The 26,520-nt window shown below is 39.4% G+C and overlaps 2 protein-coding genes across 9 annotated transcripts; both read right to left on the bottom strand.

Annotated features, from left to right (window-relative positions):
- Positions 1–1,110: 1,110 nt before the first annotated feature.
- Positions 1,111–10,387, bottom strand: Qng1 (Q-nucleotide N-glycosylase 1). 2 transcript variants are annotated; one of them, XM_071600531.1, is made up of 4 exons: positions 10,001–10,387; positions 8,664–8,923; positions 5,186–5,381; positions 1,111–2,742 (listed from the first exon to the last, which is right to left on the bottom strand). In XM_071600531.1, exons 1-4 carry the CDS (start codon positions 10,116–10,118, stop codon positions 2,510–2,512), a joined length of 807 nt encoding a protein of 268 aa, XP_071456632.1. In that variant the 5' UTR covers positions 10,119–10,387; the 3' UTR covers positions 1,111–2,509. The 2 variants fall into 2 exon arrangements, with proteins under 2 accessions (XP_071456632.1, XP_027811418.1); XM_027955617.3 differs by lacking the exon at positions 10,001–10,387 and adding an exon at positions 9,424–9,979.
- Positions 10,388–15,257: 4,870 nt separating this feature from the next.
- On the bottom strand, positions 15,258–26,502 carry Hnrnpk (heterogeneous nuclear ribonucleoprotein K). 7 transcript variants are annotated; one of them, XM_027955635.3, is made up of 17 exons: positions 26,375–26,501; positions 24,361–24,440; positions 24,167–24,251; positions 23,785–23,882; positions 23,344–23,400; positions 21,870–21,913; positions 20,928–21,000; positions 20,337–20,408; positions 19,729–19,842; positions 19,374–19,502; positions 18,672–18,979; positions 18,500–18,554; positions 18,152–18,235; positions 17,852–17,867; positions 17,693–17,775; positions 17,196–17,365; positions 15,258–16,510 (listed from the first exon to the last, which is right to left on the bottom strand). In XM_027955635.3, exons 3-17 carry the CDS (start codon positions 24,222–24,224, stop codon positions 16,477–16,479), a joined length of 1,395 nt encoding a protein of 464 aa, XP_027811436.1. In that variant the 5' UTR covers positions 24,225–24,251; positions 24,361–24,440; positions 26,375–26,501; the 3' UTR covers positions 15,258–16,476. The 7 variants fall into 7 exon arrangements, with proteins under 7 accessions (XP_027811436.1, XP_027811435.1, XP_027811433.1 ...); XM_027955634.3 differs by lacking the exon at positions 26,375–26,501 and adding an exon at positions 26,025–26,100; XM_027955632.2 differs by lacking the exon at positions 24,361–24,440.
- Between the last annotated feature and the right edge of the window lie 18 nt (positions 26,503–26,520).

Genomic DNA, 26,520 nt, shown 5'->3' with positions numbered 1-26,520 from the left:
CCCTGTAAAGTTTTCCATGCCCTAACTGCATCTACAGCAATTTGTGCGTATACGTCAGGATCATATTCAATTTGTTGCCATTGACCCTCATAAGGTCCTTTTCCTTACAACATATCTAGATTTCTTTGAGGGTAACCGGCTGCTGCATTTCACCTAGCTGTCTCCCTGCAAAATTCCTCATTGGCAACCTTCCATAACAAATATTGTCCTCCATTTAGCACAGATTTACACATACTAGCCCAATCTGCTGGCGTCATGTCCAAGTTGGAAATGGATTCGACCATGCTTACAGTGAACGGTGCTTGAGGACCATAGGTTGTTACAGCCTCCTTTAACTGCTTCACTGTTTTGAAATCTAAAGCATGGTGAATTCGCTGCTCTCCTGCCTGCTCAAGTACAGGGCATGCTAATCTTTGAGGTCCTGTCTCAAGATCCCATCTATCAACTACGGGGTTTGAGGGCCACTCAGCTATCTCCAAGGGGGAGCTGTTGGTTGAATTACGCCCTCTGGTGATAGAACGGTGTTAGTAGCAGCCTCCTGTTGTAGCTTTTTCCCTAATAGCTGTTTCTCCTCTAAGCTTTCTTCCTTTAAATTTTCTTCCTCTGTCTGACTAGCTTGAGAGACCTTCTCTTTTGCTTGATCTAAAATGTCTTTCTCCATGGTCTGAACCTCTAACAATTTACTTAACACTCTTTCAGTTTGTTTTTTACTAATTTCTAATCTGTTATAAAGATAACGCAACCCAATAAGATAACACAAAACAAAACCGAAACAGAATGAAACAAAAACGGAACAAAAAATCGTTGTATCAATTTTCCTATTTTCTTGATATGTGCATTTGTGGTCTATTTCTATCTCTTCCTCAGGGGCGAACAACTTCAAACCTTGAGCCAACCATTTTTCCCAATCTGCCTGAGAAAATTCTAGGGATAGGCAGCTTGAAACAAACACAAAACAAATCAAAACAAGAACACATTGTTTTTTAAAATGGTCACCCATTCTCTCGCCTTCCCTTAGGGGCAAGCAATTTCACTTGCCCCGAAGCTTCAGATGTTCCCTGTACGGGCCACCAATTGCCGCAGTCTGGCTGGGCACAAATCACGAGCCACTGAAGCAGGAACAAACTTTATTTTTGAACTGCAGGAAAACACTTCACACAGCTCCCGGGGAATCCTCCCAACACCACGTGGCTCGTCCAGGAACCCCCAGCCGGAAATATCTCTCCCGGAAATCCCTCCTCCTGCACTTCCCCAACCAATGGGAACTCTCGGGGAATCCCGGGAAATCCCCACGAGAACTCCAAAATAGTGCGAGAACTCAAAAGTTGCGGCAGAGGCGGATAGTAATGCCTCACCTGTCAATCAATACTGTTGGCAAAATGCCAGGGGCCATACAGACTCGGCCGTGGCTCTCAGCAGAATTACTGTAGATATTTCACAAAATCAAGATCTCTTAGAAGGAAGGTGGTAGCAGAAATGGGAAATAAGTGCTTAGTAGGTACTTTGAGTTCTGCAACAGGGAAGTGATAACTTATTGTAAACCTTTTATAATTATATGTGTTAGTCAGGTGTGATGGCATATACCTTGTAATCCCAACAATTCGGGAGGCTGAGGCAGGAATATCACAGGTGTGAGGCCAGCCTCAGCAAATTAGTAAGACCCTGTCTCAAAATAAAAAATAAAAAGTCCTGGGGATATAGTCAGTGGTAAAGTACCCCTGGGTTTAATCGCTAGTACAAAAAAAAAAAAAAAAAAAAGGAGAGAAAAAATTACTGCAAGTTGAAAAAAGCTATCATCAATTGAATGAAGAGAATATTATTACTAAAGATTAATCACACTATAAGGCATGATTACATTTTTAAAATCTAGAATTTAAAGAAAGTATTTAAGTTCCTCTATTATTTCTGTCAACCATATGAGCACAGAAAGAGAAAATATTGTCAAAACTAAGCAGGCACAAAGCCAGGCGCAGTGATGCACACCTCTAACCTCAGTAGCTAGGGAGGGTAAGGCAGGAGGATCTCAAATTCAAAGCCAGCCTCAGCCACTTAGCAAGGGCTCGTCTCTGAAAAAAATATAAAAAAGGGCTGAGGATGTGGCTCAGTGGGTAAGTGTTCTTGGTTCAATCCCTGGTACAAAAAAAAGCAAAAGTTTTTATTTATCATTTATTTATGTATTTTGGTACTAAGGAACTGAACCTAGAAGCACTCTACCACTGAGCTTCACCCCAGCCCTTTAAATTTTTTTAAATTTTATTTTGAGACAGGGTCTTGCTAAGAGGCTGAGGCTGGCCTTAAACTTGGGTCTGCTTGCCTCAGCTTCTCACATTGCTAGAATCACAAGTGTGTACCATCATGCCCAGATAAGGAAAAAAATTTTAAGTGAGATGGGATAATCAATTTTCTTGTCTCCATAACCTTTACAACCTTCTCTTAACATCAAAGCAAAATTGTACAAATAATTATATAATATAAAAATGCAGTTTTCTTTGGATCAGTTTGCTTAGGGTCAATAATATATGCACCGTGTACGATGAAATGGAATTCCTTTCATATCTTCCCTATGGTCACGGGCATAGTCCCATAAGTAAAAATCCAGAAGAATGGAATTGATCTCTCCATTAGGCTTTTCACCCTTTTTTTCAATAAGTTCCAGAAGACAATCCCGGATCAATTCAACACACCACAGGGAGCACCCTCTGATTTCCACCTCCTGCTTATCCCCATATGAAAGCATTTCTCCTGCAAGGGTTAAAAAAATGGAGAGAAAAAAAATATTTTCTAAACTCAGACATTAGTGCAAAATTACAAATTTATATTTCACAAGGACTGGATGGCTTGTTTCTCTCAATATTCCCAGGACCTAGAATAGCAAGCACCTTGCACATACTTGCTCCCTAAATAAACATTTGTTATTGAAGATGAAATAATTCTAAATTTAAAAATATGACAGCAAGCCGGGCTCAGTGGCACACGCCTGTAATCCCAGCAGCTTGGGAGGTTGAGGCAGGAGGATCATGAGTTCAAAGCCAGCCGCAGCAAAAGTGAGGTGCTTAAGCAACTCGGTGAGACCCTGTCTCTAAATGAAATACAAAAGAGGGCTGGGGATATGGCTCAGTGGTTGAGTGCTCCTGAGTTCAATTCCCGGTATCTATCTATCTATCAATCAATCAATCAATAAAATAAAATATGACAGCAAAAAAAAAAAGAGAGAACAGGAAAGAATAAAAGGAAAGAGAAAAGATGAAAACAAGTCTGATTTTTTTTAGGGGTTGGGAATATAGCTCAGTTGGTAGAAAGCTTGCCTAGCATGCATGTAGCCCAGAGTTCCATCCCCAGCACCACAAATAATAATAAATCAACAAATAAAAAATAAAAAATGATTATTTATTTATAATTATTGATTTATTAGTAACATATTATTAAGTTATTAGTAACCACAAATAATAAATTAAATTGTTAATTATTTAATAATTTGATAATTATTAGATCATTTAACAATTATTAATTATATAAATAATTATAGATTATTAAATTAATAATTATTTGTGGTTATTATTAATTTATTGTTATTATTATTTTTAAAGGATTTAAAAGTGGGTTACCAGGGAAAAAAATACTATTTCAAATTTTGAAAGACTCTGTGGCCCAATAAACAGGATCTTTCTCCCTTAGCTGGCTGAATACTGTCTTGGGGACATCATAGGTGCATCAGGAAAAATGCAGGATATCAAAGTTGTTAACCTGAGCATAGAAAATCATCACTGTTGTTTGGATTCGGGATCCTTGAGTTAGCTCTGCCTGAATATGGAGCTACAATCTTACGTAAGACCCCCAGTCTATTCAGTACCTATCTCCAGGATATATCTAATTCTGAAGGGTGGGCATTGGCTGCCACTGAGAATACAGTACAGTTCATCAACTCAAATGCCTAAGGGGATCAGACATTGTAAACTGCCTAAAGTACTGTTCAGGCCAAACAAAATACACCTACAGGCTATATTTGGCTTCTGGCCACCAATCTGCAATCTTGCACAGAGTTTTACAATATACATGAAGCCCTGTCATTCACCAAAAGCTGGGGAGAGGCAAGGAAGATTCCTAAGAATCTTTAGAAGGAGGAAGGTCATGCCAACACCTTAATTTTAGATTGCTGGCCTCCAGAACATTTCTGTTATTCTGTTATTTAGTCTCCCAAAGCAGCAGGATTACAAATGTGCACCACCAAGCACGGCTCAAAGAAATGTATTGTTTGTTTTAAAATAATTTTTACACAAACTTCAACACAATTTACCTATTTTATATACAATAATAGCCCCAGTCTTTTTTTTTTTTTTTTGGTACTGAGGATTGAATTCAGGGACACTCAATCACTGAGCCACATTCCCAGCCCCCCCCTTTTTTTTTTTTAATTTAAATTCAGAGACAGGATCTGGCTAAGTTGGCCAGGCTAAGTTGCCACCTTTTTGTCTCAGCCTCCCAAGTAGCTAAGATTTCAGACATGACTCACCATGTCTGGCTATGTCCCCAGTCTTGATATCAAAAATTATATCTGGGGATGGGGGATATAGCTCAGTTGATAGAGCACTTGCCTCGAATGTGCAAGGCCCTGGGTTCAATCCCCAGCACCACAAAAACAAAACAGCTACTTGGGAGACTGAGGATTGCAAGTTTGAGGCCAGTCTTGGCAACTTAGTGAGACCATGTCTCCAAAGGGGGAAAAAAATATCCAGTAATGTTGAATAGACAAGAGTAGAGAAGGGAGTCATTTGTGCAAGATAAAGATAAATCAGTGGGGATGATGTTACAGCCTTCTGACTCAAAGTTCTGTAAATATTACCTATCTCTCATTCCACCCTTTATATTAATATGCAGTGTCCTCTTCAGCTAAATTAATGCTCCTCAAATATTACACCTATACTGTATATCTCCTTGTACCATAAATTTAGGTTTATTTTATTAGGCTCTTGTAATGTTCCAATAGCACAATTTTCAACAATATCCACACTTCATAGTATAAACAAGAAGAGCCATTTTTCCTATATTTCAATTGCCCTTACATTTTTCTTCACATATATTTTTAACAATAGTGCCTTTTTTTTTAAGTAGAGTTTTTTTGTGAAAGAAACTAAACAGATTTAACAACAATGTATAGAATAACAAATAATGAGCTAAAGTTGCAAACCTTTAAGAAGCTTCTTCAGTAGTTCATTAGAGTATTTCAGGGCTCCAAGGTAAACAAGAATCTGAGGTAATCTATAGTCAGCAAACATAGTGATACTGGAGATATCCTTAAAGAAGCCATCTCCTTTTCCTTCCAACACACTCCATGTGTCTGCCACAAGGATTTGGGCTCGTTTATAAAAAGAAATTCTTTTCCCCTGATGAATGGAGAAGATATAAATGTTACCAGGGCATCTGAAAGCTTTATAAATGCTATTTTTTTAAATATTTATTTTTTAGTTATAGGTGGACACATATCTTTATTTTATTTTTATGTGGTGCTGAGGATCGAACCCAGTGCCTCATGCGTGCTAGGTGAGCACTCTACCTCTGAGCCCAAATCCCAGCTCTTATAAATGCTATTTTTAAAAAGACACATGTGCCAGGTGCCATGGTACACACCTGTAATCCCAGCAACTTGGGAGGCTAAAGCAGGAGGATCACAAGTTTGAGGTCAATCTCAGAAATTTAGTGAGGCCCTAAGCAATCGAGTGACACCCCCATCTCAAAAAAATAAATAAATAACTTAAAAAATAAAAAAAGGCTATGAATGTAGCTAGCTGAATGATAAAGTGCTCCTAAGTTCAATCCCCAATATCAAAAAAAAAAAAAAAGAAGAAGAAGAAGAAGAAGCCGGGTGCAGTGGCGCACACCTGTAATCCCAGTGGCTTGGGAGGCTGAAGCAGGAGGATTTCGAGTTCAAAGCCAGCCTCAGCAATTTCGTGAGGCACTGAGCAATTCAGTGCTTAGTGATACTTAAGAGATGCTGTCTCTAAATAAAATTACAAAATAGGGCTGGGGATGTGTATCAGTGGTCGAGTTCCCCTGAGTTCAATCCTCAGTACCCGCACCCCCAAAAGAAAAAAGTTGTTTCTTCAAGAGCAGAATAGTCTTGCTTTTAGAATTTATAGAAAACAGGACAGGGATTGTGGCTCAGTGGTACAGTTTTTACCTAGCATGCATGAGGAACTGGGTTCAAACCTCAGCACCACATAAAAATTAATTAAATAAATAAATAAATATATAAAAGAATTTATAGAAAACAAAAGAATCTAACATAGTTATCTCTCTTACTCAAAATTTGCTTCCTATTTCAAAGAACATAAAATATAAATTATGTAATCCCGGTACTATTTGGTATTCTTTTTCAATAACATTACTTCATATGCATATTTTAGTTTCACTATAATTCAACGTTTTTTGTTTTTTTTTTTAGTACTGGAAATTGACCCCAGTGTTACTTTATCACATTACATTCAAGCCCTTCTTATTTTTTTAAGATGAGTTCTCACTAAATTGCCCAAGCTGGCCTTTACTTGTGATCCTTCTGCCTGAGCCTCCTGAGTAATTCAGGTTACAGGCATGAGCCACATCACCTGACCCCAACTAGTTATTATTTTTAACATGTAGATAGTTTTTTGAAAAGTTTAAAACTTTAGTTTAAATATGTGTGTGTGTGTGTCTGTATCTGATTGCAACATAATTCATGTTAACTTTTTCTTATGGGGGAGGGGTACTTGGGATTGAACCCAGAGATGCTTTACCTCAGAGCCCAAAACCCTGATCCTTTTTATTTTTTATTCACTTGCTGGCTTGGAACTTGTGATCTTCCCGCCTCAGCCTCCTGATCACTGGGATTACAGGTGTGCACCACCATGCCCAGCAAGAATTCTTCAGTGTGTTTGTTGTTGTTACACTTGGGAAATTTTTCGTAAAACCTTATGAGCACTCATGAGAAATGGTTCCTGTGTCAATATTCATTTTAAAATGCATCTGCCTTGGGCTGGGGATGTGGCTCAAGCGGTAGCGCACTTGCCTGGCATGCGCAGGGCGCTGGGTTCGATCCTCAGCACCACATAAAAATAAAATAAAGATGTTGGGTCCACCGAAAACTAAAAAATAAAAATATTTAAAAATTCTCTCTTTAAAATAAATAAATAAAATGCATCTGCCTTAAAATTAATCAACTTCTTGGTAAATGAAATAGAAACTCTACAAAAATAATTCACATGGGGCTGGGGCTGTAGCTCAGTGGTAAAGCACTTGCCTCACATGCGTGAGGCACTGGGTTCAATCCTCTGTATCATGTAAAAATAAGTAAAGATACTGTATGTTCATCTACAACTAAAAAAATATTTAAAAAAAAAATTCACCTTTCGCCACAAAACAAAAAAGACAACTTGTAAGTAAACAAACTACACAGTGCTCTCAATTCATTCCATCCTAAAGTCATGTTAATTTTTAATCCTGATCCTTGCTATACTACAACCATGTTGATTTTGGAATACATGGATTACCAGCCACATGACTGGCAGATGGATTTCTTTTACATACTGTTCATCATAATTAGCCTCAATGATGGACCAAGGAACTTGATTCATAATTTCTGAAATGACATACTTTGAAGACAAAGATGAATTTCAAAGTAACCTTTGCATTATCAAAATAAAACAGAATGGAATTCAGCAGTGGCCTACAGACTCTGTTCTAGGAACTGCCTCTCTGCCCCATCCATTCCCAGCAGCAGTACTGAGCTGGTCATAATCTGTGCCAGTTCAATCAGTTTTTGTCCAGGAGTTTTAGAATTGGCATGGAGAAAAAGTATCTCTCTCCTTCTTTCTGTCCAGTGGCCAAAGAAATAAGATGCAAATAATGCAAAGACATTAACCTTTAGTTTTTTCACTGCATGGAGAAAGTTAGTCTATAGATACATGGAGTTAACAGAGGCAAAGATGAGAGGCTGAATGCTGCTGGCATTTGAATCCCTAATCTGGTATGTTCCTATCCCAAACACCCATCTAAAGATTCTTGCTTAAGTTTTTTCTAGTTTTGTATGTGTGTGTGTGACCTGCAATTTAAAAAATCTTGGCTGGACATGGTGGTGTACACCTGTAATCCCAGTGGCTTGGCAGGAGGATCACAAGTTCAAGGCCAGCCTCAGCAATTTAATGAGGCCCTAAAAGATTTAGCAAGACCCTCTCTCAAAATAAAAAATAAAAAGGGCTGTGGCTCAGTGGTTAAGCATCCCTGGTGTTCAATCCCCAGCATTTAAAAAAAAAATTAACTTTTTGTACAATAAACAAATAATATTGTGAAAGCATACTGTGTATGAAAAAGAAAATACATACTATATATATATACACTGAACTTTGCAAGAAATTGTTTGTTTGTTTGTTTTACTGGGGATTGAACCCAGGGACACTTTACCACTGAGCTACATCACCAGTCCTTTTTTAAATTTTTTTTATTCGAGACAGGTTTCATTACCATCCTCCTGCCTCAGCCTCTCCAGTTGCTGTGATTTCAGGCGTTTACCACCACACCTGGTGTAAGCTTTTATTCTTAAAATGAATTCTGGAAGAAAAAGAATTAATACTGAGAGAACTATTAAAACTTCTTAAATGCTAAACAAACAAACAAACAAACAAACAAAAACACACCTCAAACTGAGTCACATCTCTATATGAAGGAAAATTTTCAACCACCAAGTGCATTAACTTCTGTGCACTTTTTTCACTTTTTCTGATACAATTAATAAAAGAGCCTCCAAACTTTTCCAGTAGAATTTTCCCGGTTTCATTGAGAATCCGATGCCTCTCTTCTATCAAAGGCATGGATACATCTGTGTCGGAACGAAATATATGCTGAACCTGATCCAGGGTCACTGTGGCATAGTAGGAGGCACTAGTTATTGGTATTCCTTTAGAGAGAAAATATTAAAAAAAAAATCAGAGGAACAATGTCATGCTTTGAGAATTCAGCAGACCCTTGGTTTTATAACATGCAATTATGTAAAACCAAGTGCTGCAGAAATGCATTAGAAGTGCATAAAATAGCAATCAAAAGCAAAACCTTCATTTTCTACTACTTATTCCCCATTTCTAACTATTGCAATGTAACATCACATGCATTTTGACTACGTTTCATAATATCTGTCCCTTTGTTCTTCAGGTGTCACTAAAGTGGCATTCTTTTTCCTATGGTGAGATACTAAAAGCATGTTATTTTCCATTGAATATGCTTCTTCTCTTGCTTTTATATTAAGCAGAGAGACTAGCAAGGAAGAACTTCAAGATCGCCCTAACATATAATTCTAACACCCAACCCGCTCCTTGACACCCGCCCCTGAACCCCCCACCCCCGTCCCAGAGAACTAAAACCTCAAAGGCTGCCGGGTCCAACCGCGAGCAGGACACCAACCTTCGTCCAGGGCTCTGTTAACTGCGGCGCACAGGGACCAGTACCCACTGTAGGTCTTCCCCTTGTACGTTACCAGACACTTGTGCTCATCCCGCTCCGACCAAAAGGAGAAGTTGAGCGTGTCTACCACAAACACCCAGTTGACCGCGGCCTCATCGGCGGCCCTGGGGTTCAGCTCGTGAAGAGTTTTCCACCCTTCCACGCGTAACTCCGGCCCCGAGGCCTTGGCAAGCAGCAGTTCGGCCACCCTCCGCACGCCTTCGCTATCAATGAACACATCCTGACTATTTTCTGCAATAAATCTAGCGGACTCTCTAGGAGTTAGGAGGACGTCCATTCCGTCCCTCTCCTTTACTACTGGGAATGACGCTTTGGACTTTGGGTCAGCCAAACTCTTCCCCCTCTACAGAGGACAAAGTCCTGGGTCCCGCCCTCCCCGAGAGTGGCAAGGAGAACTGCGAGCAGACCAGTTGCAGGTTCCCTCCCCTAGCACTCTCAAGACAAGGAACCGTGGAAACCGTGAGGCCAGGCGCAGGGTAGAGGCCACAGGCACTTCCGGGAAAGTGGCCCCACTTACTTTCGCTCGGGCGCGCGCCCAGGCCTCGCTTCCGGTTCTGAAGGTGCGGAAACCGTCTGGAAGGGTACGTCGCACGCCGGCAGGGTGTCGCCCACCCTCGGACGTGAGGCTCCGCCATTTTGTGCCTCCTTCCACACCCGCTTTAGCTGGGTGGGACACGAACGCTGGGGTTCGCCGCCCTTTCGGGTAGCGTTTACTCCAACTGTTGTACCGCGTTGCTCTCACCTGGCTCCCGCCCCATTTTTTTCCCTGTGGGTCAAAATCTGGGTGAGATGCCCTCGGCGCCACCCCGCATCTCGGTTCCTTGGCTGCGACAAGCAGTCGATCTGACTTACCTGGACCCAGTCATCCCCAGTTCGTTCGATACGGAGCTGCGGTTCCCTTTTCCCAATCCCTAGGCAGGGGGCTCCCTTCTTTTACTGAATTCCTGGCCTATTTGGAGGCCTGATAAACATTTAGGATTAGTTGGAAGGCTTGGGAAAACAGATGAGGACACAAATGTATTAAATTGTTAACGTTTTATGCCTGTGCTTAATTACTAAATCTCAATCTCGTCGGGGTAATGACAGAGCGGCTGTAGTGATTCCCGTTTTGCAAATGAAGCTGGATGGTTTCGGTAATCTGCCGCCATCCCAGCAATGATTATGGCTGAGGCTCAACGCTTGGTTAATCAGTCTTCCCAAGTGAAGGGCATTATATGAGTCCATTACCAATACCATTCTAGTAATAACTATCAATGGCCCTACTGAGGAGACATAGGGCTGGGGATATAGCTCAGTTGGTAGAGTGCTTGCCTTGCATGCACAAGGCCCTGGGTTCATCCCCAGCACCCCCCAAAAAAAGTTTACTGAGGAGACATTAATAAATGAAAAAAGTATTACCTTTGAACTTTATTAGCTGGGCTCGTTGTTGCACACCTGTAATCTCAGTTTCTCGGGAGGCTGAGACAAGAGGATTGCAAACTCAAGCCGAGCCTCAGAAGTTTAGCAAGACCCTGTCTCAAAATAAAAAAAGGGCCGGGGATGTAGCTCTGGTACAAGGCCCCTGGATTAAATCTCCATGTAAGGAAAAAAAAAAAAAAAAAGAAAAAGAAAAACATCAACAGCAGCAAAACAAAAACAACCTCTTCATTAACAGATATAGGAGTCAATTTAATGATGATCCAAATTAACCTGGTGATTAACCCGGCTCAGCCCTTTTTGGTTTTGAGATAGGGTCTCATTATCCAGGCTGGCCTCGATTTTTGTGATTCTCCTTCCTTCTCGACCTACCACATTAGCTGAGATTATTGGTGTGTGCCACAGCACTGGATTGAAGTAATCCTCTAAGTAATCTCTAAACTTGCATTTTAAAGGTTAACAAAGAAGTATGATTCTGTGTTTCTATCACATTTCCCCCCTCCCAAATAGTACCCAAATTAGATTATTACAGTCATCAAGAGAACCATCATTGGGCTGGGATTGTAGCACAGTGGTAGAGTGCTTGCCTAGCATGTGTGAGGCACTGGGTTCAATCCTCAGCACCACATAAAAATAAAATAAAGGTCCATCAATAACTAAAAAACAATTTTAAAAAAAGAGAACCATCATTCTCAGGAGCTAAATTAAATGTCAAGCTCTTGGCAACAATTGTTGCTATATCTTCAGTTTTCTGTAATGAATAGGCTATGGCAGGTAACTAAAGAAATAGAGGGTTTATGAGGTATTGTTGAGGAAAAGTTGTAAAGGTTGGTTAGAGGCGAGGCACAGTGGCACACGCCTAAAATCCCAGCAGTTAGGGAGGCTGAGGCAGGAGGATCTCAAGTTCAAAGCCAGACTCAGCAGTTTAGTGAGGCTCTAAGCAATTCAGTAAGACCCTGTCTCTAGATAAAATACAAAAAAGGGCTGGGGATGTGGCTCAGTAGTTAAGTGCCTCTTGGTTCAATCCCCAGTACCAAAAGAAAAAAAAAAAAAAAAAAAAAAAAAAGTTTGCTAGAGCTATGGATGGACAATAGACACTGTTAGAGGAGAAAGTGTAGTTTCTCTTATATGTAGATGGAGTTATTTAGAAAAGTAACATTATAGGACACAACTAATTTGCTTCCCTTGTGTTACCTTTTTATCACTGTGACCAAAATACCCTCCCTATAAGAACAACTTAAAGGAGAAAAAATGTATTTTGGCTCATGGTTTCAGAAGTTCTGACCATGAATTTCTGACTATAGTGGTCTTGAGTTAATTCTTCTGGGCCCAAGGTGAGGGAGAACAGCATGGTGGAGGATGTGACAGAGGATTGCTACTCCATTCATGGCAGCCAGGAAGGAAAGAGGGGAAAAAGGGAGAGAAAGGGTGCAGGGAGGGAGAATGAGAGAGAAAGAAATATACTAAACAAAAAATCATTTGAACAGTTATGAAAAGTTCACAGGGTGGAAGAAAGGGCAGGACAACCAGACTCAAAAACAGAAACCAAGCAGTTTTAGACTATTGAAAACAGTAACTGCTTGAAGTTCTCTCATAGTAGAGCTGCTGAAAAATACTGTAATTATTACAACTTGCTTGCATCATTCTGCAAGATTGGAAAAAGAGACTGATTGGCCAAACCTATGTCTTTACCTTTTGGGTAGTAGAGGCCCTTCAAGGACTAGGATTGCTCTCTTTCATGCAACGGGAAAAGAAAAATTCCACAGAAAAACGTGTGAGAAACTGATGCTATATTTTTAATAAAATTGTAATTCATCCCTTTGGCATTCAAACAGTTTTGCTCTCATACATATACTTTCAAAAAACGTCCTGCCTAGGGTGGGAGGGAAAGGGAAGGGGAAAGGGATTAGCAAGGATGGTGGAATATGATGGTCATCATTATACAAAGTACATGTATGAAGACTTGAATTGGTGTCAACATACCTTATATACAGAGATATGAAAAATTGTGGTATATATATGTATTAAGAATTGTAATGAAAAAAAGTACATATATAATGGCATAAATTGACGTAAATGTTCATGCTTAGATACGAAAAATTATGCTCTATATGTATAATAAGGATTGTAATGCATTCCACTGTTGTCATGTATTTTTTTTTTTAAAAAAAGTCCTGCCTAATATAACACAACTATTCCATTTATTTATTTATTTATTCATTCATACATACATACTGGGGATTGAGCCCAGCCAGGTACACCCTTCCACTATGCTACAGCCCAAAGCCCCCCCTTTAAATTTTTTTTTTGTTATAGGACACAATATCTTTATTTATGTTAATATGGTGCTGAGGATTGAACCCAGTGCCTCACATGTGAGGCAAATGCTGTCTCTGATCCACAAACCCAGCCCCACAGCCCCAAGCCCTTTTTATTTTTTATTCTGAGATAGGGTGTCTTGCTAAACTTCCCTGAACTTGACATCCTCCAGTCCTCCTGCCTGACCCTCCTGAGTTTCTTGGGCCAAGTCCAATTCTGAAACAATTTTGAAAGGTTTTGGTGACTATAACTTTTATTTCCCTCACACTTAATAAATTTGGGAATTTGGAGATGAATATGAATTTGAAGGACCAGGGAAAAAATGGAGGATAAACTATTGGGTGAGAAGACGGGAAATTCTCATGGATTCTAGACAAAAAGTGAGGTAGGGATTAGAGAAGTTTGAAGTCATAAGGTAGTGGCATACTAATATATAATCCTGTTGATGGTGTCTGTTACTCGGTTTGCAAAGAGGGGAACCCATCTCCATGAAACATTGGCATTTTTAATTTATTTTGGTACCAGGTATCGAACCCAGGGTTGCTTTACCACTGAGCTACATCTCCATCCTTTTTGAGACAGTCTTGCTAAATTGCTAAGACTGATCTCAAATTTATGATATTCCTGCCTCAGCCTCCCCAGTTAATGGAACTACAGACATGTGCCCAGTGACATCTTATTTCCCAATGTGTATTTGTACACATAATCACCTCAACTCAGATTCTCTCCATTGTAAATACAAATTTATACTGTCTAGGCTTTCTCTAGTCATCTCCTTTTCCTTACATCAAATTTCTTCTCTAACTGCAAATGTTGAGGCCTGGTTGGATAAATTATGTCCATTTGTGTACACAGGCTCTGACAAGGTCTACATTTGTTCAGCTGCTGAAAGGAGCAGTCAGCAGCAGAATTTTGGATCCCAGACAGGGACAGTGGCACATGCCTTATAATCCCAGCTCCTTGGGAGGCTGAGGCAGGAGGATGGCATGTTCAAAGTCAGTCTCAGCAACTAAGATCCTCTGCAATTTAGTAAGACCCTGTTTTTTTTGTAAGACATTTTTTAGTTGTAGTTGGATACAATATTTTTATGGGGTGCTGAGGATCAAACCCAGGGCCTCGCCTGTGCTAGGTGAGAGCTCTACCACTGAGCCACAACCCTAGCCCTGACCCTGTCTTAATATAAGGAGGAAAAGGAAAAAAAAAAAAAAAAGGATTGGGGATGTAGCTCTGTGATAAAGCACCTCTGGACAACTCACTCCCCAGTACAAAACAAAAAAACAATTTGGGGTTCACTTTTTTTTTTCCTTTTTCTGGAGACTGAACCCAAAGGTGCTTATACCACTGAGCTACATCTCCAGTCCTGTTTTGAGACAGGGTCTCAATAAGTTGTTGAGGCTGGCCTGGAACTTGCTGTCCTCCTGCTTCAGCCTCCTGAGGTGTTAGCATTGCAGGCCTGTGCCACTGCATCCACCTGGAGCCCTAGATGTTGGATTTGAAATACTGGGATTTTTTTAAACTCCATCTCACAGTACTATTTTTGGTATTATTCTACCAGAGTCACCATTTCCTCCCACCCCAGCCTTTTTTAAAAAAAAAAATTTTGCAGTGCTGGCGATAGAACCCAAGGTCTTGCACATGCCAAGCAAGTGAAGGCTTATAGGTATTTTAGTGATATGTGAATCAGGAACTGCAGTTACTCTACATTATCTCCAATGTTCTCAAACATTAAACTAGAATTTTTCTAAGATATTTAAAGCAGGCAGAATTGCACTCTTAGGCTTAAACAAAATGGAAGCTCAACTACTAGAATTTTACCTATCACCCCTACACCAAGTTTAACTTATAAACTCCCGAAAAGTACTTCACATACACAAAACACATTTTATATTTGTATATATATATATATGTAACACACACACACACATATATATATATTATATATAAAATTTAAGATTACTGTTATTTCATTTCCCTACAAGAGGAATGCTTCAACAGATTTTACAATGTCAATCAACCTTCTCATTCCGGTACACATCAAATCTAGCATCATGGGAGTTTTATTTGGAAATGAATTTTGGACTATCAATACAAATGCCAAGACACTACACAAAACATCCACAGGAACTTTTTTTTTCATTTTTTTTGAATTGTTCACAAACATTTCCTACATAATCCAACATACAACAGAGAAATGATACATCTTTTCTTTCAATTTGCATACAATGGAAAAACAAGTGTGTATATATATATTTTTTACAAAGTTTAACTAATAGACACTAGCAGGTTGACAATTTAAAGTCTATAGTTGAGAAATTATCTAAGAAAAATAATCAGAATTTATTCTGCATTAGCCACTTCCATAACCAAATGTTATCGATTAATAAAACTTGCTGCCAACCAGGCATCTGATATATACTTATATCAATTTGTAGTATTGCTCCCCACCTTGGTTCTTCACAACTAACAGAAAATTGTTGAAAAGTAGGGGCAAGCATTTGCAAAAAAACAAAAACAATCCCCAGCTTATTATAAGCATGAGTATGTGTATGATGGAATCTCTTCCCAAGCAATGGACTTTCAAACCATCAAGAAATCACCAAAACCAAATTTGCCAATATATTCTGTCTATATCCAAGAGATGCATTTATATCCAAAGAGGAGCTGAAAATCAAACTTAGTGTTTAGTTCAGGGGTGGATTGGGAAATTCAGCCACCATTGAAAAATGTCTTTAAAAAAAAAAAAAGACCACCAAAAATAGGTTCACTAAATTTATTTTAAAAATCATAAAACGTTTCTTACAAAAGAGCATTACATTCTGCACACTGCTCTGAACAGATGCCAGGGACATGTGGACTATTGTTACTTTCCTCCCTGTCCCACCCCCCAAAATGTTTACAGTGACCACAAAGCAAGGTGCTCACAATAATTACATGGGGGGATTTTTTTTTAAACCACCAACAATGAACAAAAAATAAAATTCACTCACTCTGCTGCTGTTTCAAAATTTCAATGTTAGTTTTTGCACGCCCTTCCCCCCCCCAACCCTGTTTGTAAGGAACTAAAACATTACATCTGGTGAACAGCAAAGATTTCACTACACCTCAAATGCAGAACACCTATGAAGCAGAGGAATGTTGGCTTTTTAAACAGAAGCAGATAAAAAAAAAAAGATGCAGGACTCCTTCAGTTCTTCACTAGTCTTAGAAAAACTTTCCAGAATACTGCTTCACACTATAAAAAAGAAAAAATATCTTGCATTAGAATCCTTCAACATCTGCATACTGCTTCACACTATAAAAGAAAAGAAAAAAAAGTACGAATTAGAATTTTTGTTCGTAACATCTTAATCAACATTAAGACAATTCAATGCTAAATTAAAAAAACATGTCCATTACAACTAGAAGACTTTAAAGCAATGTAAAAGTTCAAGAAAAATGATTAATAGTAAATCAGACATTAGTAGAGCAGAATTAAGAAAATGAAATTGAAAGTCGTTAATATTTGGTAGAAAAGACAAAAGAAATGCCAGTAAGGTGGGAAATGCTGCATTTTACAGCACCAATCATTTGTCCTGTAGAGGTGGCCTGTGCCATATGGCAGACTGTGATTTGTTGTCAATTTAGTTATCTAAAAACAACAAAATCACTAGTCTTCCACACAGAACTAGGCCAACATCCAATGAAGCTTCTACATTTTCTACAGGCTCTGTATAATTTATAACAAGTGGTTTTGGCAGCAGTTTTCACCAGAGAAATGAGAAGTTTGCTTGGTTAAGGCTTCTTCCAGCAAGATTAGTACTGAATGTCTTCGTTTTTTAGTAAGAAAGCAGAAGAAAATTAAGGCAAAGCTATTAGAATGTTTAGTAGGTCCCCAACTGACTGAAACACCATGGTTTCTAAAAGAAAAACAATTGAGAAGAAAAGCTTTTAAAGTTTTTAGTATGCATAAGTCAACAAAAAGCTAAACTCAAACTGACCTGTTCTGCAGCAAATACTGTGCATTCTGTATCTGGTCCTGTGTTCCTGTAATGGTAATGATCCGATCTTCGGATCCTTCTAAAGGCTCATCAATTTTGATCGAGGCTCCGGACTCATGACGGATTTGCTTAATCCGCTGACCACCTTTGCCAATAATAGATCCAGCCAACTGAAAAGATTTTTAAATACAGTATTTATGACATCTTAAAGGTACACTTACTACTTATATTTTGTACCTATTAATTTGTTCAAACGCCCCTTCCCTTAAGCTAATCAAAGTGTGGATTTAAGATGTATTCATATAACATAAGTTAATTACAGGTTCAAAACCCTTTTAAAAATTAATGGGCACTGAGTATCTACTTGACAATACTCAAAACTGCTAAGTGACATCTCACGGAAGCCCTTACAACTTGTAACGTAAACTTACGGAACGAAATAAGTAACGATCACAAAAAACTATTCATTAAAATTTTCCTTAAGTAGAGATACTTACATCTTTGGGAATAGTTACTTGTGTTGTAATAATAGGTCCACCAAGATCACCATATGAGCCACGACCCCCTGCATAGGAATAATCTGATTTAAATAATGAGTATTAAGTTCACTTTAAAAGTATGAAATAATGTTTGATTTCATAAAGGAGAAAACTTACCATATCCAGAGCCACCCTAAAAATAGAAAAGAAGAAATAGACACATTACTTTGTCATCAAAACAACTCATTAATACTCAAAAATCCCTTGATTTGAAAATCAAAGCCCTCCCATGTTCTCCCTAATTTACTTCCAATAAGTAAACTTTCAGAAGACAACCCTCAGAAAAGTAATAAAAAGATTCAGGTACATGATATGCCAGGAAACAACAAAAAAATTTTAAGAGTGAAAATAAAAATTTACTGGTGAGTAGGTAAGGTACCTTAGATTACTACTAACACACTAATTCTGATACTCAACCTGTGGTTCATAAGCCATCTGCCATTCTGATGGGCTCCATGTATCTATTGCAGAGTCCCAAGTTTCATCAGCACTGAAACCAACCTGTTAGAAGATAAAGATTGACAACTTATATTTGTCAGTTACTGTTTTTATATGTCCAACTATTTTTCATAACTAAACCAGACAGTGGGCAGCAATTAGATATTTGGGGTCAGTAGATTCGATTAAGTCTTAATATTCCAGCAACAAACACTGTCTCAGTGTTTACTGAGATGTTTTAAGAACATTTTAAAATTACTAGTATTTTCATAAAAGATTATAATTTTGATTTTTAAGACCCTTACAAATCAATAGAAAAGTTCTTACCATGCCATCGTAGCGATCTCCAGGTCTTCCTCTTCTGTCATAGGCCATTAAATCTCTGCAAACAATCATGTTTATAATCTGTTTATAAAGACCACACAAATCAAAACCCACCCCATCTAACCCAATTGAAGCTATTGTATGTTAATCTGCAAATGCACAAAACAAAACTTACCCTCCTCTAGGTGGTGGTGGTGGAGGAAGAGGAAGATTCCGAGCTCTGCTTCCACCCCGGCCACCTCGACCAGGAGGAGGAGGTGGGGGTCCTCGACGAGGGCTCATATCATCATAGTCTCTTCTAGAGGGAGGCATGGGACGCCCACCCCTACCAGGTGGCATTCTGTCGAAACCACCTCTTCCCCGCATGGGAAATCCCACTGGACGGCCACGGCGGTCATCAAACATCATCGTAAAACCACCATAATCGTATGTTTCATCATAAAAATTAGGATCATAAGGCTGTGCACGTCCTTTGATGGGAGACTAAAAACAAAAATATAACAACCTTACAGATGAAGAAAACAGCTGTGGTTCATATCAACCCTTCTTCAACAAACTATTTTTACTAGGAGGTAGTACTTTTTACAAGAATAGGAACACTTAGGCAAAGATAATGACTAACCCGGGGGGATTGTGAGACCCACTATCTTGGGCATGAGTATAATCCATTCTAAGGTGAGGAACATGGAACAGAAAGCATGCAATCTAGTACAAGTAGCACTATAGGGTGCTACTTCAAGACCAAATCCATTTAATAGTGGAAAAAACTGCTAGGGAAAGGGCAAATAAAGACTATCAATCCAAACATTCTGAACTATATTTGTAAAAAGAAATCATTTCATGAATTGAATGTAAACAAAAATTGTTCTGAAAATACCTCAGATATAAGATCAAGGATGATCTTTATGCACTCTACAACCCTATCAGGCTTTCCTCCAATAAGAACGACTCTGTCAGTGGAATGAGGGCAGCATTCCTGGAAAAGCTTGATTGTTGTCTGAGTGTTCTAAAGCAAATTTACAAAGAGAAAAAACAGTTAAGAAATAAAACACTGAAAAAGCTTCCTAGATTCATTAATTTGCATTTGAATTCAGTAATTCCTCCCAGTATTAAAATGTGACCAATTATTGTAGGATTTTGGTAATAAAGTAAAAATGGACAGGAGGTGCATGTAGAACTGCCAAAGCTGTTATTTTAAATAGCAATAGATAAAAACAAAGTAATGCCTTTACCTCTCGAAGTTCTTTGATTTTAGCACCTTTGACCCCAATAATTCCTCCTGCCAGACTCTGATGAATCAACAGTCTCAACTCGCAGTCAAAGTCGCTTCCTTTATAGTGCTGGTACTGCGGAGGGAGAATTACAAAATTTCAGACTCATCTCAATAATTCCCCAAAACACACTTATCAGCTATAAGCACAATTTACTGTTGCAGTGAGCAACCTGAATTTATATTTCAATAACTTTACCAGTTATGTGCTTATTATCCTCAATAGCCAGGCCCAAAAAGGACATTCTGCACCACCTTAAAAAACTATTTTATTTTCAGGTCCTGCAACACCATACCCACACTGCAGCCATTTAGCATGTCGCTGTTACCACAAAATTATTATAACATTCAAATAACACCATAATAAAAATGACTGCAAAGCACTTTGCAAATGTAGTTAATTCCCACTGCAGCATGGAGCAGGGTCAACAGTGAGTTGTAAGACCATTCACGTATCATGTTTTTAAGCCTTTTTCTGTAGAGATGGGAAAAGCACACTATGTTAAAATAAAATTGATCCTATGGGCCAGGCTCCATACTTCAGTGGGGTTCAATGGCACTATGACATACATTTAAGCATTCCACAGCATCAGATTCGAGCGGGAGCTGGCTGGTTGCAGTGGGTGATGGCAACTGCAGGCCCTGAAAGTAGAAAAATAAGAGTAATAGGTTAAGTGTCTAGCGTGATCAGGCTATTGTCGCATATATTGGTAAAGCTACTATAACATCTTGCTCTATATTAAATAATGAAAAATTGCTTATCTAACAGTAAGACTATACTTCTCTACATACTTATTAAATAAATTACACAAAATTTTAACATTCTAGTTAAACACAAATAATTCCTTTTCATGATGTCCCCAATGTCTTTATAATCATAAAACACTTCCTTTAAGACTAAATCCTTTAAAATATGCTAAACCCATGGCAATGCGCAACCACAAGTTTTTCATCTTTATAAGAGTGGCCAGCTTGAATCTTTAAGTATTTCATATATAGTAATGCTGTGCATGATACAGCAGGTTCCAAGATATTGCTGCTACAAACTCATTATATCCACTTTCTTTCCCTTTTCCATTATGTCCCAATAAAACATTCTTTAAATAATCCCCCTAGTAATTGCCAAATACATCTTAAAAAAAAAAAAAAAAATGAGCCTACCTCTTCCAAGGTAGGGATGATTTTCTTCAGAATTTCTCCGATTGTTTCAATATCAGCACTGATACTCAATATGCTGTCAAACATCACAAATACCAGATAGTACAAAAAAGGTGGAAAAGAAAAATGAGTTCTGTGCTTGTCACCAATAGTCATACAAACTTTTAAAGAAGTAACAATTATTTAATATTCCCCATTTAAAGTAACCTATTTAGATTTTTCACATGCATTTTATTTATGCCCAATACAGACATGATAACAATATTAGGAGACTTGCAGAGAGGCAGAGAGACAGAGAGAATGGGCTTTTGGAAGGGCTCAGATTAAGTGGGCAATATATTGACCAGAACTGAAGCAGAGTTGAATATTTATGTTCCCCGCCACCAAGTTAAGGATACCCTCGCTGTTACATTGGTAAAACTGGCACACCTTCTCTTAGGCAAAGTGGGGGAATATGCAAGTGGTGAACATTGTATCTGGAATAAGGTTATGGATACCAGTTAGAAATTAGATCACTAATGGGCTCTGCAAGAAAACAAATACAAATGCAAGACAAAACAAAGACAACACAAATGAGAAGTGAAGGAAAGTGAACCAGAGTTAGCATTTCATCAGAAAAAATTATGAACAGGCAATGTTGGGAAGCAAGGTGGGCCACAAAGACAGAGCGAGAGACTATTTTGGTAACAATTTGATTTACAATGCAGCAAATATGCAACACTTGAAGCTGTGCTCCTTCCATCGAAATAAAATTAGTGGATCGTTTGGGTGGGCAACTCACGGTAAAAGTTCAGTGACAAAAAGACTTAATGGGGAAAATAAGACAGAAACTTGAAAAACAATACACCGTCTAAAGGGGATACTATTTAATTATATAAAGGCAGGTAATAAAATACATTTCTCTCTTTCTAATCAGGCAGTGAGGCATAAACTGTTGGGACATACCGCTCGGGGCCACTGCTGTCTGGGACTGAAACACTGGCATTGTACTGCATTGGTCATTGGCGTTCGTGGATGTTGGCATTGGGCATGGGCATTCAATCAGAAGTTGTCAAGTATGGTACCCGTTTGGCAACGAGCACATTTTTGGGCATAGCCAACCAGGGTTTTCACATGGGCGTTCAGGGGCGGATGGGCCAACGTCATGGTGGGCAACGCAGGGGTAAGTCGATCCAGTACATGGGCAACGGAGATATATGGCCAAAAAAACAAGGAGAGGGAAAAGGGGGAAAAGCAATAAATTTTAATTTAATACAAACTATACTCATACTCTCAATTAATGAAACAAGCTTAAGTTGTTCTGAAGACTAACACAATAATGGACTTCTCTATATCTGACCGTGGCTTAACATTTAAGGATCTTAAATGATGGTTCTAGGCTTTTTTTTTTTTTTTTTAAACAAACGATGCTTCAGTAGCAGGCTGGCTCATGAGGGTAGACACAAAACCTGTCATGACTCAAAGTTTACTGAAATTCCTGAGGAAAATGGGGAATTTAATAACCCAGATAATACCAGAACATCTGGATTAAGAGGAGAGAGGTTTATAAAAGACAAAACAAAAATTCCCACACCAAAAATCCCAACTAATAAAAGACTCTTTTCCTGAGGTTTTAAAACGCATTCCTAGATCTTAAAAGGCAGGTATGTAAAATTCTAAACAAAATTTCAAGTTCAGTTTACAGTATCAAGAGGAACATACAAAGATCTGCGACCAAGAAGAGAAATGAAATACTGTCAAATAAGTACTCAACACAAAGTTATTTGCCTCAATTTTAGCAAGAAAAACATTCAGAAATGTGTACACTATGAGAAAAAAAAAAATCCAGAAATTTTGGTGTAGCCAAGTCCTATAAATACACTAACTTCTGATGCTGCCAATACTTAAATGTGTCTAATCACAAGAGTCAACCCACTATAAAATATGAATACTCGATTCATAGGCATTGACAAAGGTTTCCTGATTATAAGTGTTCTTTATCCATATTTAGATCATGCAACCTCAACATTAAAATCTTGGTGCTCCATGTGCAAGCTGTTAAAGAACAGATGGGTGTTTTAAAAAAAAGGGAAAAGAAAAAGTTCTGGGTTCAATCAGCCACCTATGATGGTTTTGGGTAATATTGTCATGCACATGGGAAATGGTGCAATCAAGGGCTTTTACACTCTGTCACTATGTTATCTTGTGAGTGAGTAATTTGGTGGAATCTTATTAGAAAGTGAAAAGGTTTAGGTAAACCTTTCACCCTGCTCAATCTGAGCTTGTATAAAACAGGAACAGCAAACCTTGAAATCATCTATGTAATTAATTTTTACAAATGGCTTGTAGCTACATTGTGACTTCTAAGATGTAAACCTTTAAAAATTCTAGAAACACATAAACTGAATCTGTTTGTTCAGTAATTTAAATCTATACTTACGTCTGTCCGGAGAGCCTTAATATTCTTGCCTCCTTTCCCAATCACTGCCCCAGCATTCTGGAAAAGATGTAAAAGAAATAAAAATTATTTGGCCTACCTTTAAAAATAATCTCTACCTGTGACTTCTGAGTTTAACTAAAGCATATCCAATATATTTGAGATAGGACTAGAAACCTATCAGATATCAAAATCAATCACAGAGGTGGATGACAACATGGAAACAAAGATTCTGTATGTGCTACAAACATTAAGGTTTTAAGGAATCATACCTTCCCCTTCCCACTAAAGTAGTCGGACCTGTAATTGTTCACCGCAGCAAATGCTTTCGCTGCAATTAATTGTAATCACAAAATTGAACACTTTATTCTTCATCATAAAGTTGTGAAGCTTCACCAGAATTTACCTTGATCCATTCAAATTTTCAAGAATAAAAGTTCATACCTTGCTCTGAAGCAGAATTCGTAATTCAACCATCTCATCAGTGTTTCTAGATCTTTTAAAAGCTTGCTCCTCTTCCATATCTTCTGCAGGGCGCTTACCTAGAAATTAAAATTCAGATTTCAAAGAAGGCATTCTTCTAGAAAAAGCACTATAAGGCACTACTACATAGTCTATGCTTCCTTCAGAAGTTAACACAAGCCAAGATTCTTGGGAGATTTTAGAAGTTACAAAACGCATGGAAACTTCTTGCTCATCAATAAAAGCAAAGTCATAACTGATACAAAATTTATATAAGAGGTACCAAGAACACATTTAACTGTTAATTATAAACGACATTAAAATTAACAGAATAGGAAAATAACTAAACAAAATGTCTTCTCACCAAATTCACCATTGGTTTCAGTGTTGGGGAAGGTTTCCTCTGGCTGTTCAGTTTCCATTTTCTTGTATTAAATGGACACACCAATCTGTTGAAAAATAAAGAAACCTAGTACATATGTGGCTGTCTGGAAAACAAGCTGTTCATCTTGCCAGATTATACTCTTTAAAAAACAGAGCTTTGCTTCTACAACATACCAGTTATTATATTTCCTTGCAGAGCAAAACTGTAGTGTTCTGGGCAGGACCAATAACTGACACACTACTGCTGCAGTAGCCTATAAAAACCAACACAAATCAGTTTTTCTTCTTTTATATTACCGAATAGTAATTTCTGATCACAACACTGACTCGAATATGACAAACTACCTATTTCTAGACGCACTCTTCATTTTTGGGTCTAAAAATCCAAGGAATCTCAATTGTTCCAAAAAAGAAAAAACAATAATTTGTAACCAGGGAATTGTCCCTCACCATAGCAACTCGTTTCATTCTGTACTTTCATTAAAGCCTAAAAAAGCCTAACTCTGTGGCCTCAATTTTGCCTACCAAACATTAATAATTACAAAAGACATTAAAATTTCAAACTGCTTTTAGGTTTCTACGTCGACTTGAAACACTATTCCCTGAAATCTGGAAAGTTTACACATGCAAATGTAAACCATATCTAACGAGATCAATCTAGTGGAGGATAAATTCTAAAACGTTGATTAAAGATCATACTCAAACTACCACTATTATTCAACAAAGCTAGTGGAGTTCTTGAACTAACACCATGACTACCAGAATATTAAATTAGGCTAAAAATTACGTAAAAATGTATCATCAGTAAAAAACTAAAAATTATACTGCCACAATGTCGAAAAGACCGGTAGACGAGACATGTGCCTCCCCCCAACCAGTGGCTAGAAACACGGGGCTGAAAGTCACAACATTTATGCCTCCTATTCTACCAAAACGTTTGTTGATGTATCACTCTCCTAACGACCAACTGAAACGACATCCCTTCAGCCCGTCAGTTCAATTCCCAGGGCAAGTAGACGATTTAGAAAGCAGACTTAATGGGGGGGGGGGGGACCCCAAGAGCGTCTTTCAGTAAAGACAACGCTGCCGCGCGCGATTCATCCTTCAGGTCCTGTAACCATTTCTCAAGTCTCAGAAATTCGTTCCGTATTTGCTCGACCAGCCGAGCGCAAACATGCCTTGCCTTCCTAATCCCACCTCCCAACACCCGGACGGGCAACAGCCAAGTTAAAACTTGAAAAAGCCAGTTCAAGTAGAAGCGCCGCACCTCTCCTCACCCGGATCCGACAGGAAATGGCGGCCCGCGTAATGGCGACTACGTGCTACTAGGCGGAGCCGAGAGCGGACCCCCTCCCCCACCCACCACGCGGTCCCGAGATCTCGTCCCCCGCACCCTCCCCCCGACCGACCGGGAAGACAAAGCAACGGAAGCAGCCCCGACCATTCCACGTCCCGCTCCAGCTCCGACCTCGAGTCCCGAGAGTCACAAGTGAGGCGCGCCCCACACAAAGAAAGCGGCGCCGAGGCGTCCCCACCGCCTCGGACACCCGCCCACCGGCTTTTCTTCCCCCTATAAAATGCGCCCAGTTCCCAATATTCCAAAAGTACACCTTATCCCACAGACACATGCCTCACGAGCCCCTCAAAGGCTCTAGTACCACAACGCAACAGCAGATAGACACTCAGAGAAATGGCGGAGGTGGGGGAGGGGAAGCCGGTCAACGTTTCCCCTAAGAGAAGCGGCCAACCACCAAGCAGCCCTAGAACGCCTCCCTCAAGCGGAAAAACTGCGCTACGACCCTCACCCCACGCGCTGCCCTCTCAGCCCCACTCCTCACCGCGCGAATCTGCCGTCCCCTCACGGCCGCGCCGCCTCAGACGGTCACAGCTAGACAGAGAACAGGCGCAGGCCCCCTCCTCCGCCTTCTCACGCCCTCCCACCCCGCCGTCGCGCCCAATTGGCTACTCGGGCTTCAGCGGTGGTGCGAGGACGAAGCGATTGGCCCAGAGATGCATCAATCAAGGCAACAGAAGAGGCGAAAACTGCGCCTCCCGCCGGCGCCTCCCTTCAGGCTGTAAGGCCACGGGCCCGAGAAAGCCCAAGCTTGGAAAACGTCAACGCAGCCTTTCAGAGATGCCATACCCCCGCCCGAACCCATAAAACCCAAGTCCCAGTAATTCCAATTACCTATGGGCCCCAAACAAGTGAAATGCAGGCAAATCGTCGAGGTCGGTGCAGCAGAGAAACAGAGAATAATGGCGACTGCAGTGCTGTCGCCTGGAGCGCCCTCCTCCTTTCTCGTTCGCGCACTGACTAGCCGAGGGGAGGGGAGG

The sequence above is a fragment of the Marmota flaviventris genome, chromosome 13 (assembly GCF_047511675.1).
Source record: "Marmota flaviventris isolate mMarFla1 chromosome 13, mMarFla1.hap1, whole genome shotgun sequence".
Taxonomy (NCBI): domain Eukaryota; kingdom Metazoa; phylum Chordata; class Mammalia; order Rodentia; family Sciuridae; genus Marmota; species Marmota flaviventris.
Note: the sequence above shows the minus strand (reverse complement) of the source record. Positions and strands in the feature narration are given on the sequence as shown.

What these genes read in the sequence shown, in the direction of transcription:
- Hnrnpk (XM_027955635.3), bottom strand. Translation starts at nt 24,224, where the DNA reads ATGGAAACTGAACAGCCAGAGGAAACCTTCCCCAACACTGAAACCAAT. An exon ending in AAATCAAAGAACTTCGAGAG is followed by an intron (nt 19,503 to 19,728) that starts GTAAAGGCATTA and finishes AATTTGCTTTAG; the next exon opens with AACACTCAGACAACAATCAA. An exon ending in TCCTTGATCTTATATCTGAG is followed by an intron (nt 18,980 to 19,373) that starts GTATTTTCAGAA and finishes TTTTGTTTTTAG; the next exon opens with TCTCCCATCAAAGGACGTGC.
- Qng1 (XM_027955617.3), bottom strand. Translation starts at nt 9,760, where the DNA reads ATGGACGTCCTCCTAACTCCTAGAGAGTCCGCTAGATTTATTGCAGAA. An exon ending in TAACAGAGCCCTGGACGAAG is followed by an intron (nt 8,924 to 9,423) that starts GTTGGTGTCCTG and finishes TTCTCTCTAAAG; the next exon opens with GAATACCAATAACTAGTGCC. An exon ending in GAGATGTGACTCAGTTTGAG is followed by an intron (nt 5,382 to 8,663) that starts GTGTGTTTTTGT and finishes TCCATTCATCAG; the next exon opens with GGGAAAAGAATTTCTTTTTA.